The 15,372-nt window shown below is 40.8% G+C and overlaps 1 protein-coding gene across 2 annotated transcripts in view; it reads left to right on the forward strand.

The window, feature by feature from the left end:
• The window catches only part of MEI4 (meiotic double-stranded break formation protein 4), a 254,597-nt gene that overhangs the window by 1,241 nt on the left and 237,984 nt on the right, over positions 1-15,372 (forward strand). For both annotated transcript variants that reach the window (XM_075202670.1, XM_075202671.1), the window contains exon 2: positions 269-512. In XM_075202670.1, coding sequence (XP_075058771.1) covers positions 278-512 — 235 coding nt within the window. In that variant the 5' untranslated portion in view covers positions 269-277. The remainder of the gene's footprint in view (positions 1-268; positions 513-15,372) is intronic.

Consider the following 15,372-nt stretch of genomic DNA (forward strand, 5'->3'; position numbering starts at 1 on the left):
TCAAGTTTACAATCTACTTTTCCAATAGGACAAAGAAACTTGTTGGAGTAAACCTGACGATATGGAGGAAACTTACACAAACACCAGACGTAGATACAAACTCAATCATTACCCAGGGCACTAAGGCTGCAGCAATACAAACCACTGTGTCAGTAGGCCAGACTGGCATTTAATTAGTGGATGATATTTACAAGTAACTATTAATTATACAATGTGTAAATGACATCTGAATCTTGTAGTTTGATGCAACTTGCATTTTGATTTCCAGGAACTTAGGATGGAAATACAAAAATGGGTTCACATGTCTTCAAAAGTGGCTTTGGCAATAGCAATCATTCGAAATAGACCAGAAGGAAAAAGTAGTAGAGTGTACACTGAAGAACTGGCCAAACAAGTTTCTAAAAAAGATGTAGATTGGAAGGCAAAGGCAATGGTACTGGAAGCTGAAGTTCTACATTTGCGACAAGAAATTCTTTTACACAAGATTCATGAAAGATCAGGATTGGAAAATGGTAAGTATGCAAATATCACTGTAATAATGTAGTAATTTATTTTGAACATGTATTAGTCACGTCACATTTTTGAAATGGTGTCATTTCATTTGGTACCTGCTTTAAGTGAAAGCTGGTTAATGCTGAAGTGATAAGTATTTGCTCACTTGAGGATGCAATCTCTAGAAAAGGTCAGTGCCAATGTTGTGCAATAAGGATCTGTATTCTTCTAGATCTTGTCTGTGAGTACCATTTTATCATTGAAAATGCAATCTAATAGAAGCTGCTCCGTTAGATTCAGTTTACACGTTTAGTGCTTGCAAAAGGATAGGCCCATCAAATAATTTAGTCTCCACTAGTTAATGATTTCTGTAGTGTGGTTATTTAATCCAGTCATTTCTATGTTTACTGCAAACTGAAATTAAAAAGTCCACTTCTGTTGTATTTGTTAATGGCATGCAACACTACAATGCTTTTTTTATTTTTTTTCTGCTTCTAGAATATGAATTCTTAAAGTGACCCTGTTAGCTTCAAAATCTGATATGAAAGGGTGTAAAAATTCCCTATCTAGCATGCCGCATAGATTTATTTTTTCTGTCACGTGTGTGAGATACAGTTGATAAAATCTAATTTCTTTTTGGCTCCTAGCTTTTCGTTATCAGATAAATGTGTTAACTTTCTAATGGTGAGTGAAATCTGTAGCTTTCGAGCATGACATGATTGACAACTGATATCTGTCCTCATTCCTATGGATCTCATGTGTCCCAATTTTCTGGGGACAGTCACAGTATTTGCCACTAAAATTCCCCAGAATTCAGACCCCTATAGCAATCTAGTTTAATGCAGTTAACTGGAACAGATTTTATAGTTCAAGTTTTGGCAACATTACTTGCATCCTGACACTTAGAGGTAGCTTGAACTAGTTTATCTGTTATCTCTCAATCAAGGTCAATCATGACCTTGCAATAAAAATAGCAGGTTGTATGTAATTTGCCTGAGGTTATGTAGCTCCCCTTCTACCTGGGCTTCACACCAATCTCCCCCCGACCCCTATCTTTCCCTGAGTTTACTCTACCTCCCCCGTATAATTCTTTATATACAAATTAAAGGACAATGGACTAATGCTGTAAATGTTTCTGTGTCTTGCAAAATACTGATATGTGATATGATGACAAGTTTACCTTTTGTGTGTTCTTTAATTTAACTTTTGTTTTGTGTTTGTATTTAATTACATTTAATATACAAAATGCGACTTTTGCATTTATTAACTCCAGGCAATATTTTTTTCAGGTATATGACACTTCATTACATTATTATTTTGTATACAAATAGGGTAAAACTTTATTATTTACTATTAACACTGTCAAGACACATTTCTGTGCTATCTCTATACCTTCGTGGTTTCAAAATATACAATGTGTTTTGTTGTCATATGTTGTATTGTTTATGAAAATTTTTTTGTTATGCATAAGTGTTTTTACATTTTATTTAATGAAACTAGCAGCGACGGTCAATTCAGTAAGTTGGTATACAGCAAGTACTACTTGCTTTTGTTACAATGTTGTGCTTTTCAAGCGTTAGCTGACAAAAAGACGGTTATTTAAAATTATTGGTAGTGATTGTTTTGCCAGCCACTACTGAAATATACAGCCCATTTTTTTACAGGTCTGCATTTTTTTTAAAAATATATATAAAAAAAAAATATATATATATTATGGCTCATTAACTTTAAGCTTCCTGCATCTGCAGTGATGAAAAGCAGGATATGCCCATAATCTATTGAGCAGTCTTGGCTGTAGCTATGATCATTCTTTGTGAAAAATTGCTTGAGGAGTTTTATACTGCATTTCCCTGAGATAACTATTCCTTCAAAAGTCTTATTTTTGCACAATCATTCTTGTTGTGTTTCAGATGAATGCACTAGCAAACTGTAGCAGGAATACTTTCCGTTACGATCGGTTATATAGCAGCTAGAAAAAGTGGTTTCAATAGTTACATGGTTTGAAAATAGCATGCAATTTTTTCTTATATGACCTGCCTTCCTCTTAAAAAGATTATTTTAATATTTTGGGGTTGTTTTTGTAGGTGGAATGGCAAACCACCTATTTTTAAACTTTAATCATTTTAATTCCACACTTTACTTCCGAGGAATCTTCAAAAATGCTTAACAATTACTGTACATGACACGTTGTGTTTTTCTATGCTATATTTTTCCATTGTGCTCTATCCCAGCCATTGTAGTAATAATTAGGCTACATGTTAAGCAATGCTTAATTCATGCTCTTAACACACTCTATCTCTGCTGCCATACCCACCACTGTGTGGTCAGAAAGCACTAGTGTGATATAGTGGATGATCTAAAAGGAGAAGGAAACTTGATATTCATTTTTTTCAGAGGCATGGACCCAGTCCATCTCCGATAAACAGGGGATACAGAATAGAATGCACAATGGAAATTGAATATCAAGACAATTTCTCAGGGTTTCCCAGAACAAGAAGGCATGGGATGTACTCCAGGATGTTCATCGCCAAGAAAGCATTTTTGCATAGTTTTGGATTTGAGAAGACCCAACAAGTTTGTACAGCTCAAACATATTTGTATGGAATCCGTGAATTCTATTGTAAAAACCATCAGCAAAGAGGATTTTGACATTCATATACCTTCACAATACTTACTTTCATGTTCCTGTGGCCATATAGCACAGAAAATTTCTCAAGTTCTTGATAAGGGGGCATAATTTCCAGTTTACATGCCTTCCTTTTGGACTGCTGAGAACTTTTATCAAGGTGATAGTTACATTGCTAGCCAAATTAAGGAAACCGTGAGTCAAGATATGGTAATATATGGAAGATGTTTGTCACGGTTCTTACGATGAGACTCGGCAGATGTAGCGACCCCAAGGGATTCAAACAGTTTAGCACTACTCCAACAGGGCGCGGAGTCTAGCGAGGAGACGGTGTTCACCAGGAACCGCCGCGAAGCGGTATGGGCTTAGCTGCGTCCACCTCGCAGGTTGCGGTCCCTACTAGAGCACTGTACAGAAGTCCCTGAGAGACTACAGGCAGTAGTACCGTAGTAAGAGTGGTAAATATAATAAGTAATGGCAATGAAGATGATGCAGTTCGGTGTAACTCTGCAGACTACTATGTGGTGGAGAGTCCAGTAGAATGAGCGTTAGCTCTGTAGACCACTATGTGGTATAAAGTTCAGTAGAATGAGCGTCAGCTCTGAAGACAAAAGTAGAGAAGATGTCCGGAGATGAGTGTCAGCTCTGCAGGCCACTATGTGGCGGAGAGTCCAGTAGAATGAGCGTTAGCTCTGCAGACCACTATGTGGTGGAGAGTCCAGTAGAATGAGCGTTAGCTCTGTAGACCACTATGTGGTGTAAAGTTCAGTAGAATGAGCGTCAATGATAATGTTCTTGTTGTGGGAGAGTCAGAAAGAATATTCAGCCTCAAAACAGCCCAAGTAATATTTTTTTTACAACAACATGGATGGATAATGAACAAAAAGAGTCATCTTGTACCAACACAAGAGTGTCCAAATAGACACCAAAAGAAACAGAATATCATTGTCAAAAGAAAAATAAGTACAGACTAATAATACTGGTCTACAAAAATAAACTTTTTTTTTCTTTCACAAGAACTAAATAAACTGAATCTAAATGTATTTTTGTGCTGAATTTGAGTGTGCATTCAGATTTTTTTTCAATCAGGCCGGTATTGTTTGTGAAATACGTTTAAATATACACCTCATTCTGACTGACCTAAAAAGTTGTAGACGATGATTTTCAGGCATATTGTCAGGCGCCGTCCCGCTTCGTTGAGGAACAGCGAATCCGTCTCCTGACGGATCCAGCCAGGGGCGCACTGTTGCTAGCTACAGGCTTGCAGCGTCCCTGGCTGTCTCCATGCTGTCGGGCACATGCGCTCTGTCTCGGGACACTCTTCTATTCGGGCTGTCAGCATGTCTGACCGCTCCTATTTTTCTCCAATCCCCCGGCAGCAGCCTCTATTTAACACCATTAGGGTGTCAGAATATCAGGTCTGTCTCCAGCATTGTTCCTGTTTCTTGACATATATATTGGTTTTGACCCGGCTTCCTCTGACTACTATCCTGATTTGTGTCCCTGCCTCCGATGTGACCACGGCTAGCTGACTATTCTCCTGGATTCCTCGTGTCCTTTGACCTCGGCCTGTTTGACTTCATTGTGGATTACCCTCCTGTACCCCCTGTCTATATACATGTTAGTGAAATCAAAGGTTCAGGTTGCAGTAACTATGTCATGTTTAGTATAATTTTAATCCCCTATTCATCAGCAGTTGTCCAGTTCATTCGCCGAAATGATCGCACATTGCATACTCTAGTTAGCGATGTTAGGGAATAAATGTTTAAAGGGATACTGATTCTATACTGCTAATAGACTAGTTGAAACTGGATTCTTGGCGGGAAAATCGGCGTGCATCCCCTGGAGAGTTGACCCCCACCTTTAGATATTTTGGTTTGAACTGGCCTATGACCTGCAGTATACTGGACCTTGCTGAAACCTGGACCAATAGAAGCAAGCCACATCATCTGCATTGTTTTACTGTATTTACTGACATATGTCACTAGGTCCAGAGCCTCCGCATATAAGCGGGGGCTCTGGACCTAGTGACCAGTCTTCTTTGACCACAGCCTTCAGACCTGAATGACTTGTGAATGTACTTGTTTTATTTCACATTGTTATTCTGCTACTTTTGGCTATTAAATTACTTTGTGCTTTGGAACTACACATCGAGATTCGACAATCGTTATTGGAGAGCGACAAAACGTGCATAAGAATTTGGGGGCTCGCGGCAGAATTTAGGCTACCGGACGATACGCAAGACTAAGAACGCAATGTGTTCAAAACCTGTTTCTCAGTCTGTGTTGGGAAACTGAATGTCCGTTTTTGCATTATCTAAGGAGCGCTAACTTGAATCTAGGGACAAGAAAGGAAACTGTTTCTTTTTATTGTCATTTCGCATTTTAAATTTATTGCATTGCTTGGCGTATGTGCACTTCCTGCATAGCGCATGTGATCTTCCGGAAGATTTGCCACGTGTTTAGACAATTGTTTTGAGTATTATACATGCATAGTACAGGGTGATTCAAAAGTCTCAGTACACCCTTTTATTTAAAAAACTCTACAGGAATTGGGCCGATTGGCCGATTTCAAGATGGCGCCCATGTTTGGTACATACCGTAAAAGATAGACCACGTCACCCATACCTTACTGGAGTATTCAGGCTTCCCAATTTCCTGTAGAGTTTTTGAAATAAAAGGGTGTACTGCGACTTTTGAATCACCCTGTATAATCACTTGTTAAAGCCTCTGAAACGTTATTACTACTGTTGGGAAGTTGATTTTCTGCGCAGAAAAGTTGTATGTTGCGTGATTTTGTGACTTAGATACACTAAAGTTGGATTTATTGTTGAATAGAGTGTCAGTTGCTGTCTGACGAGGCAGGTGCCCAACTGGTGAACGGTATACAAGGCAGGTATACCGGGGGGCGAAAACAAAGGGAGTTTTCGCAAGCGGGCCCAATAGTAATCGCAACGCTTACTGACAATTAGTATCTTTGAGCGGTGCAATCTGACCAGACGGTAAGGCCGTGATTGTGACTTGGGAGAGCAGCTGGAGGAATTATGTTGGCAAGGCTGGTTGATTGATTTTAGCCAGATGCTGGCATGGGTGCTAAGCAGATGCTAGGAATGGTCAATGTACTGCCAGAAGAAGGGTCGATCAGTTCGGTGAGATTTCTTATGTGTAAGGTGCATATGCAATGGCGTATCGCAACAAGTGGGTCAAGATGACCAAGGATTGTGTTAGGCCTTTCCCAATGATAGGTAGTTTCAATTCAGAGGTACTGAATAATGTTAAAGAAAAGGTGTGGTTGATTAAATCAGCAAAATTGAGAACTAAACATAATGATTGTTTAAAGTTGTGGCAAATGGAAGGCAACATGTGGCAGAGCAGCGAGTGCACAGCGAAAGTAGGCGTGGCGAAAAACGTGTGCACAGCGGAAATAGCCGTTGAGAAGCGTGGATAACTTAGCGCAAGCACGTCCCCGCCGCCCTATGCGGTAGGGGGCGTAAGTACAACCGTTACTAAAAATGATAAAAAAGAAATTGCTAAGTTATATCCTGTTTTAAGTCAATTTAAAGCAAGTGTTTCTGAAGAAGAGGATGAACCCACCATGATTTCAGCCATTGCCCATGCTATTAACATCTTAGAAGTTCAATGCAAGTATGGAAAGGGAGCTGTCCCACCAGCAGGGGCAGTGGCTGAGATAGGTGAGAGTAGTGGGGTGAACACTAGGAGGGAGGTACTGAAGCAGTAATTCCTGTGATTAATCCTGAAGGTAGTGAACCGGTGGGTACTTATCCTGTCCACAATAGCAGTTCCTAATGGGAAAGCGGATAAGGATGGTATATTTCCACGAACCAACCAACCAAGGATTGGCGGGTGGTGTTGAGGGCACGCCTTGCTCCCAATACTAACATACAAAAATTTATTAAAGATTGTTTGTTGGACGAAACCTTAACAGATGAGGATAATCAAGAGAATATTCAGCAAATTGTCTCACATTTGGCCATCTATTTTCAATTAGTAGTAAATTGGAGCAAGATTTTCACCATTAAGCAAAAAGAGAGTGAAACGGCAGCTGATTATTTATCTAGAGCTCTTGCATCAATGACACATTTTACTTGGATAGCATATATAAGGGAGAATCCACATCATAGGGATGTGGCTGTAGCGGTATTAATGGATGGTCTCAAGGAAAACCTAAAGACAAGGGTACAAACCTCAACACCTGGCTGGAGGGTCATCACGGTAGATTCCCTTAGAGAGATTGCCGTGGAGCACGATAAGAATATTTTTAGAAAGAAAGAAGAGAAAAGTGATAGGTTGATGACGGTAAGTATACAAGCCTTAGAGGGAAGACACACACAACCACCAGTATACAACTCACATAACCAGAGACATAGGGCTAGATTTACTAAGCTGTGGGTTTGAAAAAGTGGGGATGTTGCCTATAGCAACCAATCAGATTCCAGCTGTCATTTTGTAGAAAGTACTAAAGTAATGAAAGCTAGAATCTGATTGGTTGCTATAGGCAACATCCCCACCTTTTCAAACCCGCAGCTTAGTAAATCTAGCCCATAGAGTAGTGAAGTGTTTCAACTGCCATGAAGAGGGACATATCAGGAAAGATTGTAGAAAGGAAAGAAACAGTACACATAGGGGTGGGACACATAGGAGAGACACACATAGGTTAGAGGACTCGCAGCTACCCGCGCATATAATCAAATTCTGCACAGGAAAGCGATAGTCAGTTCTAGGGGTCAGGTCATACCTGACCCCTAGCAGTGAGCCAGTGAGGTTAACTGAGAGTCTAAGGGTTACAGGTAACTAGCAAAACTATTCCAGCTATGGGGGTAACGGGGAGAGTGTTACATTACCCTTTAGCTAAACCCACAGAGGTTACTATCGGGCCTCTGTATACCAAGCATTCATTTCTCTTGGCTGCAACAGCTCCTCCTAACTTGCTGGCAAGGGATTTGTTGTGCAAAATGGGATGTGTCATATACTGTACCCCTGATGGTGTATTCCTAGATATACCAGAGAAGGTCGCGCATGAGGTACAGAATATATTGGACACCCCACAAAGGTTATTGTTACACTCTACCGTTATAGAACAAAGTCCATCTCAGGTAAAGGGGATTTTGCTGGAAATACCGGGTTCCCTATGGACCAGAGATGGACAGGACACTGGATGAAATGTAACTCCTGTGATGGTAAATCTAAAAAGTGGTAGGATAGCTCCAAAAATCCCACAGTATCCATTAAAACCGGAGGTGAAATTAGGGGTGTATCCTGTTATTGAGAGGCTGTTGCAACAAGGGATTTTAATTCGTACATCCAGTACAGCAAATAGTCCCATTTTCCCTGTGAAGAAGAGTGGGGGGAGGGGCTATAGATTAGTCCAGGACTTAAGGGGAATTAATAAAGTTGTTGAGAGCCAATTCCCAGTAGTGCTCAATCCAGCTGTCATCCTCATGCAGATTCCACCGTCTGATAGTCACTTTACTGTCATTGACCTGTGTTCTGCCTTTTTCTCAGCCCCTCTTCACCCTGACTGCCAATACCTCTTTGCATTCTCCTACAGGGGGATGCAATACACATGGACTAGACTTCCCCAGGGGTTCATTGACAGTATTTTCTCCCAAGCCTTACATGACTGTTTACAATCCTTTCAACCAAGCAATGGGTCTGTTTTGATTCAATATGTGGATGATTTGTTGTTGTGCTCTGATTATTTTATGTCATGTTTACATGATACTAAATTGTTGTTACTTCATCTCTCGCAAACAGGGCGCAAGGTGGCAAAGGACAAGTTACAGCCATGTCATACTGAGGTTAAATACTTAAGGCAGTGTCTCACCCAGGGGCTAAGACATTTGACAACGGACAGAATTGAGGCAATACAACACATGACTCTGCCGCAGAACCAGAAGCAAATCCGTACCTTCTTTGGGATGTGTGGATACTGTAGATCCTGGATCCCAGCTTTTTCTATTCTGGCATTATCATTGCATGAGCTAGTCTTTTCCTCAAAGCCAGAATGTGTCGTACACACAGAGGAATCAGAGCAAGCGTTCTTTAACCTTAAAGATAGTCTGACTAGAGCACCTGCATTGGGAATACCTGATTATGAAAAGCCCTTTGAGCTATACTGTATGGAAGCTGATGGTTGTGCAACAGGTGTCCTCACTCAGAAACATGGTGACACTAGCAGACCGGTAGCATACTACAGTGCACAATTGGACACTGTGGCAAGATCACTCCCAACATGTCTAAGAAGTGTAGCAGCCACTGCTTTTCTGGTAAGTAAGAGCGAGGACGTAGTATTAGGACATGATTCAACTGTCTATACACCTCATGCAGTATCAGCTCTGTTGAATTCAGCTCAAACCAGACATGTCTCTTCAGCTAGGTTCACAACATGGGAACTAGCTCTGATGGCACCCTCAAACATCACCATCAAGCGATGTAGCACTTTAAATCCAGCTACATACCTTCCATATGTGCCTCGAGATGCACAAAGTGTGGGAGGTGAGGAGACCCTGGTGGGTGATAAGGTTTGCAAGAGTACTTATACGCATGATAGTATGGAATATCTGAACCAGACTTTTACTGCAAGGCCCGACATATGTGAAACCCCCTTAGAAAATGTAGATTTTACCTTTTATACAGACGGGATTTGTCATAGACAGACGGAGACGGGAGAACTATATACTGGTTATGCTGTTGTAGACAATCAGGATGTTGTAGAAGCTGGACCCCTTGGCCCACCTCACTCAGCCCAAGTGGCCGAACTAGTAGCATTAAGGAGAGCGTGTGAGTTGGCAAAGGGTAAGTCAGCTAATATATATACTGACTCTAGGTACGCCTTCGGGGTAGTGCACGATTTCGAGGGCCCTTTGGCGTCTTAGAAACTTTCCGACAGCAGCAGGCACACCAGTGGCACACTAACAACACATATAAGGACTTTTGACAGCAATACAGTTACCCAAGACAGTAGCCATCATAAAATGTAAAGCCCACACTTCTGAAGAAGACCCGGTGTTATTGGGCAACAACAGGGCAGACGAAGCTGCTAAATGGACAGCAGGGCAACCTATAACTGTATCGACAGAGACTATGATGGTTTTTCAGACATTAAACACGCAGAGATTAATTGAAATGCAAAATTTGTGTTCCCTACAGGAAAAGGCGGTCTGGAAGGTGAAGGGATGTGGTCATGAGTCCTCGGGACACTGGAGAGATGGACGAGGTAGGCCTGTTGCTCCCAAAGCATACTACCCAAGCCTGTCTGAGGCAGCACGTGGTCTGACTCATCAGAGTAAGGAAGGTATGTGAAAACTAGTGAGATCATACTGGTGTGCACCGGGTTTTTCTTAGGCCGGTAAGAAGGCGATGATCATGTCTTACTTGTTTGAGGACAAACGTCGGGAAAGCTATACCAACTGAGCCATCCCATATCCCTCCTACAGACGGACCTTTTCAGGTAATACAAATTGACTATATCCAATTACCACCTTGCAGGAATTTCAAATATGTGTTATTTTATATTGATGTGTTTTCCAGTTGGGTAGAAGCATATCCGGCAGCCACTAATACTGCTGTGTTCACTGCAAAGAAAATTGTTCAGGAATTTGTGTGTAGATACGCTATCCCTAGAATCATAGAAAGTGATAGGGGTACCCACTTTACTGCTGATATCTTCCAGAACATGTGTAAGCTCATGGGAATCGGTAGCAGACTTCACACACCTTACCAACCACAAACCAGTGGTAAGGTGGAAAGAGTAAATGGTACTATTAAGAACAAGCTTGGTAAGATAATGGCTGAAACTGGGTTAGCGTGGCCAGAAGCTTTGCCACTAGTCCTCCATAGCATCCGAACCACTCCCAGACCTCCTCTTAATCTGTCCCCCTTTGAGATACTGTTCGGCCGACAACCTCATTTGATCATAAGTCCACAAGACGACTTGAAGTGTAATAATGAAGTGACTGTACAATATCTCATAAAAATGAGCAGACAGCTAAAACAACAACAACAACAAAAACTAAAAATGCTGTCACCTGGTATGCCAGAAACGAACTGTCACGATGTTGAACCTGGGGAATATATTATGATCCACAATTTCTTATGTTCAGGTTGTTTGACAGACCGTTGGGAAGGCCCGTACCAAGTGCTGCTAACCAGTACCACCTCACTGAAGGAAAAGAGACACTTGGGTACATTCCACTCATTGCAGGAAAGTCAGTAACCCGGAGAAAGTGCGAGATAATGCTGAGACTGACAACACCGATCTGTCACTCGTAAACCTGTACTGGGAGACCTAAAGCCTGCAGTCAAGATACCTGAGCCAAGGACGTTGCCCAAACTATCTTTCCAGCGATGGAGCGACGATTTTTGTTTTTCTTCTGTTCCAGGATTTTTCTTGTTTTCATTTTTTATAGGACACCCTATTTTTGTGAAGGAGAACGGATGACAGAGGCAGGATCTGGTAGTGATACAATAAATGAGATGGATTTTGAGGAAAAGTTATTAGAATACACAGCACAGCCCATTATCAAGCTTGGTCCAGGGGTTATGAAAAGGTCTGCTAGCCCTGGAACTCGGAGACAGTGTGAGGGGCTATTGTCTGATGAATATTGTAAATGTAAGTACTGTGACTCCCTAGTTGAAGAGAAATGCATCCAGCGATGCCAATCCAATAATCTGGACATGGGCGGGCATCCTCTGGAGGATTATGACTCCTTAGTGGGTATGGTTCTAAACCAAACTGAGTGCAGGGTGTGCTCTCATGTGCCTCAGGGACAACATAACATAGGACTAGTGCCGTTTCCACTAAATATCTCTGAGGTCCTCGAATTAAGGGGAGGGAGGTCCATAGAAGGGAAGTACAATTACAGTAGGTCCCCTAGTCTGAAACTTCGGCAATACTTCTTAGACCGGTCTTTACTGTGTCTAAATATCTCACATGTAAAACGACTGGAGAATTGGGAAGCTGACCTGTCAGATCAGACAATGGCTCGCCACACTCATTACAAGGTCACCAATAGGCAGGAATGTTGATGGACTCCATAAACTAGGACGTGTAAACAGACATAAGAAAGTATCCATTGGGAAAGTCTCAATAAGTAATTGTAAGAATGTTATCCATGCTGACACGTGTCTTGAACAAATGGAGACACTAGGCAGGGGTAGTTTTGTCAAAACTTTGTGTGATATTATCAATGGGCATACCGTTCCTTATGTTCTCCCAGATGACGTGTACTTTGTTTGTGGGAGAAAAGCTTATTCCTGGGTAACTCCGAGTTCCAAGGGTTTGTGTTTCTTAGGTAAACTGGTTCCTGAAGTCATGACTATTAAGCATGAAGAAATGGTTGGTATTCACAAGACTACTTCCCAACCATACATACACACACAGTATGAACACCGTGGCAAAAGAAATATGATTCCTGGTGAAGAGCCCATAGCTACAAAATTGATTAGTGAATCCTCTGGCTTTCAAGTTATGGTCACTCTAGATCTCACCAGGACTGCTCGGGGAACTTTAAACTTTAAGCATATTCAAGATCTACCTAAATTGATAGATAATATCACCGAGCTGTATGATGACACTTTCAGGTATACAGGAAAGGAGCTGCAAGTGTATAAGAAGGAGTTGGTGCAACATAGACTGGTATTGAATTATCTTACATCTATTACTGGTGGATATTGTGTGACATTGGCCACCCAATTTGGTGTCAAATGTTGCACGTACATCACCAATAATACGGATAACCCCAAGGAAGTAATAGACCGGAAGATGGATGAAATTCTGCAACTGAAATTGGAATTTCAAAGGAACCATAATTCTTTGTTGTATGAGGTCGGGGAAAAGGTGGCAGGTGGGTTCTCGTGGTTGAACCCTGTAAAATGGGTCTCTGGTCTAGGGGAGTGGGTACAGAAAATGGTTGCTAATGTAGGTAAGCTCGGTGTCATTTTAGTAACTGGCTTGTGTGTCAGATGTGTTCTACTGTGTTGAAGTGTGGAAAGCAGTCTTCTGAGGTAAACACTGAAAACGAGATTAAAATGGTGGTGAGGGATACTGAGATCATTGTCTGTAAAGAAGTACAGTACAATCCTAACCTCGAGAATGTGATTGGGTAATAGTTTATTACACTATCAAAGGGTGCAGCTGTCGAAGTCAGCAAATTGGATAAAGTCATTTCAATTAATATCGAGCAAACTTGGTTGTCTTTGTCTGAAATTATGCGTAGATCACGCTACGGCGTGGAAGGGCGTATCCAGCCGCAACACGTGGCAATAACAGGTTTTACACTTTTACACACATTCACACGAACTCACACATTTGTAATTAGTACACTTTAATTGTAGTTGCAACACATAGTTATTTATGTCAAAATATAGCCGTATTTGTGTTTATTATTATAAGTTATATACATGTTAGTGAAATCAAAGGTTCAGGTTGCAGGAACTATGTCATGTTTAGTATAATTTTAATCCCCTATTCATCAGAAGTTGTCCGGTTCATTTGCCGAAGAGATCGCACATTATATACTCTAGTTGGCGATGTTAGGGAATAAATGTTTAAAGTGATACTGATTGTATAATGCTAATAGACTAGTTGAAACTGGATTCTTGGCGGGAAAATCAGAGTGCATCCCCTGGAGAGGTGACCTCCACCTTTGGATATTTTGGTTTGAACTGACCTATGACCTGCAGTACACTGGACCTTCCTGAAACCTGGACCAATAGAAGCAAGCCACGTCATCTGCATTGTTTTACTGTATTTACTGACTGCATATAAGCGGAGGCTCTGGACCTAGTGACCAGTCTTCTTTGACCACAACCTTCAGAACTGAATGACTGTTCACTGGATCCAGAGCGCCTGCGATAAGTAACGGCTGTACTTGTTTTATTTCACATTGTTATTCTGGCTATTAAATTACTTTGTGCTTTGGAACCACACATCGGGATTCGACAATCGTTGTTGGATAGCGACAAAACGTGCGTAACAACCTCCATATATTGTTTGTATGCCCTTGTCTGTGTGTGTGTGTACGATAGACCATAAAGAACATTAAAATATGAAAAAAGAAAAAGTAACTGTCACAAACACAATATGCCTGATGGAAAAATACTAATTACATATTTGAATTCAGAATTTTAAACTGCACTAGAGTCACTATTATGGACAACCGTGACTTCCAACTATTGCTGTATATATCATTGGATTATAAATTCCCTCCTTATGTTTACCATATGTTACTGAACAATCAGGGTCAGTTCCTATCAACGCTATCAATTTACTAGTTTGTATTGTCAAGGTCTCTTGAATTATAACAACACATTTACAGTCTGGACAACAATGATTATTTTCTGACATTTATACTCCCCATAGCATGTCTCTGATTCCATATAGTATATATAAGGCAATATCCTTTGTCCAGTACTGCGTAATGTCTTCCAGGCCGTTGGTTTTAGTCTTGCATCCTGGTATTGTCTCTGTTCCACAGAAAACATTTGTTTTTTTTCTTCACTCTTATGTCAAGGGTGTAGTTTTATTGTTTAATACTATCACACTTCTTAAATTACCCTTTCAGTGGTAGTTTCTCTGGATGCACCTTCTTTTCATCACTTGCAGTAGTAGCACAAGGCTCAGTCCAAGGCCCACTGTTCTTCTCTATCTAGAACACTTCTCTTGAGAAACGGAATAGCTCCTCTGGATATTCGTATCATCTCTATGTAGATGATGCACAAATGTATCTATTTTTTCAGATCTCTTACCATCTTTGTGTTATTGAATGTCTTTTCATCTTTGTTACCTTTTACCATTCTCAAACTCTTCAAAAATTGAGATGATTAATAGTCTCAACAGCCAACAGAAGCTAATATGTCAACAAAACATATCCCTCAAGCTTACTGCCTAAGTGTCAACTTTGACTCAAACTATAATTTATTTCCCAAATCTAATCTGTATCCAAATCCTGTTATATAAATCTTATTTCTAGAATATGCATGCATCTCATACAAGCCACTGCAAAACTTTAATCCATGCCCTCATTATCTCCCTCATTGATCTTCAATACTATCAATACAATACCATTCATCCTTACAATCTATTTTGATTGCAGTGGTGTCCGAAAATCAGGGTATTAAGAGTCAAAGTTCACTAGCTAATCGAGAAATCTTAGGGTTCTTTAGGGTCACACAGGCAAAGAGAGGACGAGAGAAGATACCTTTGTATCTTTATTACAGAAGTGTTAAGCAACT

This window comes from Mixophyes fleayi, chromosome 3 (assembly GCF_038048845.1).
Source record: "Mixophyes fleayi isolate aMixFle1 chromosome 3, aMixFle1.hap1, whole genome shotgun sequence".
In the NCBI taxonomy this organism is placed as follows: Eukaryota; Metazoa; Chordata; class Amphibia; order Anura; family Limnodynastidae; genus Mixophyes; species Mixophyes fleayi.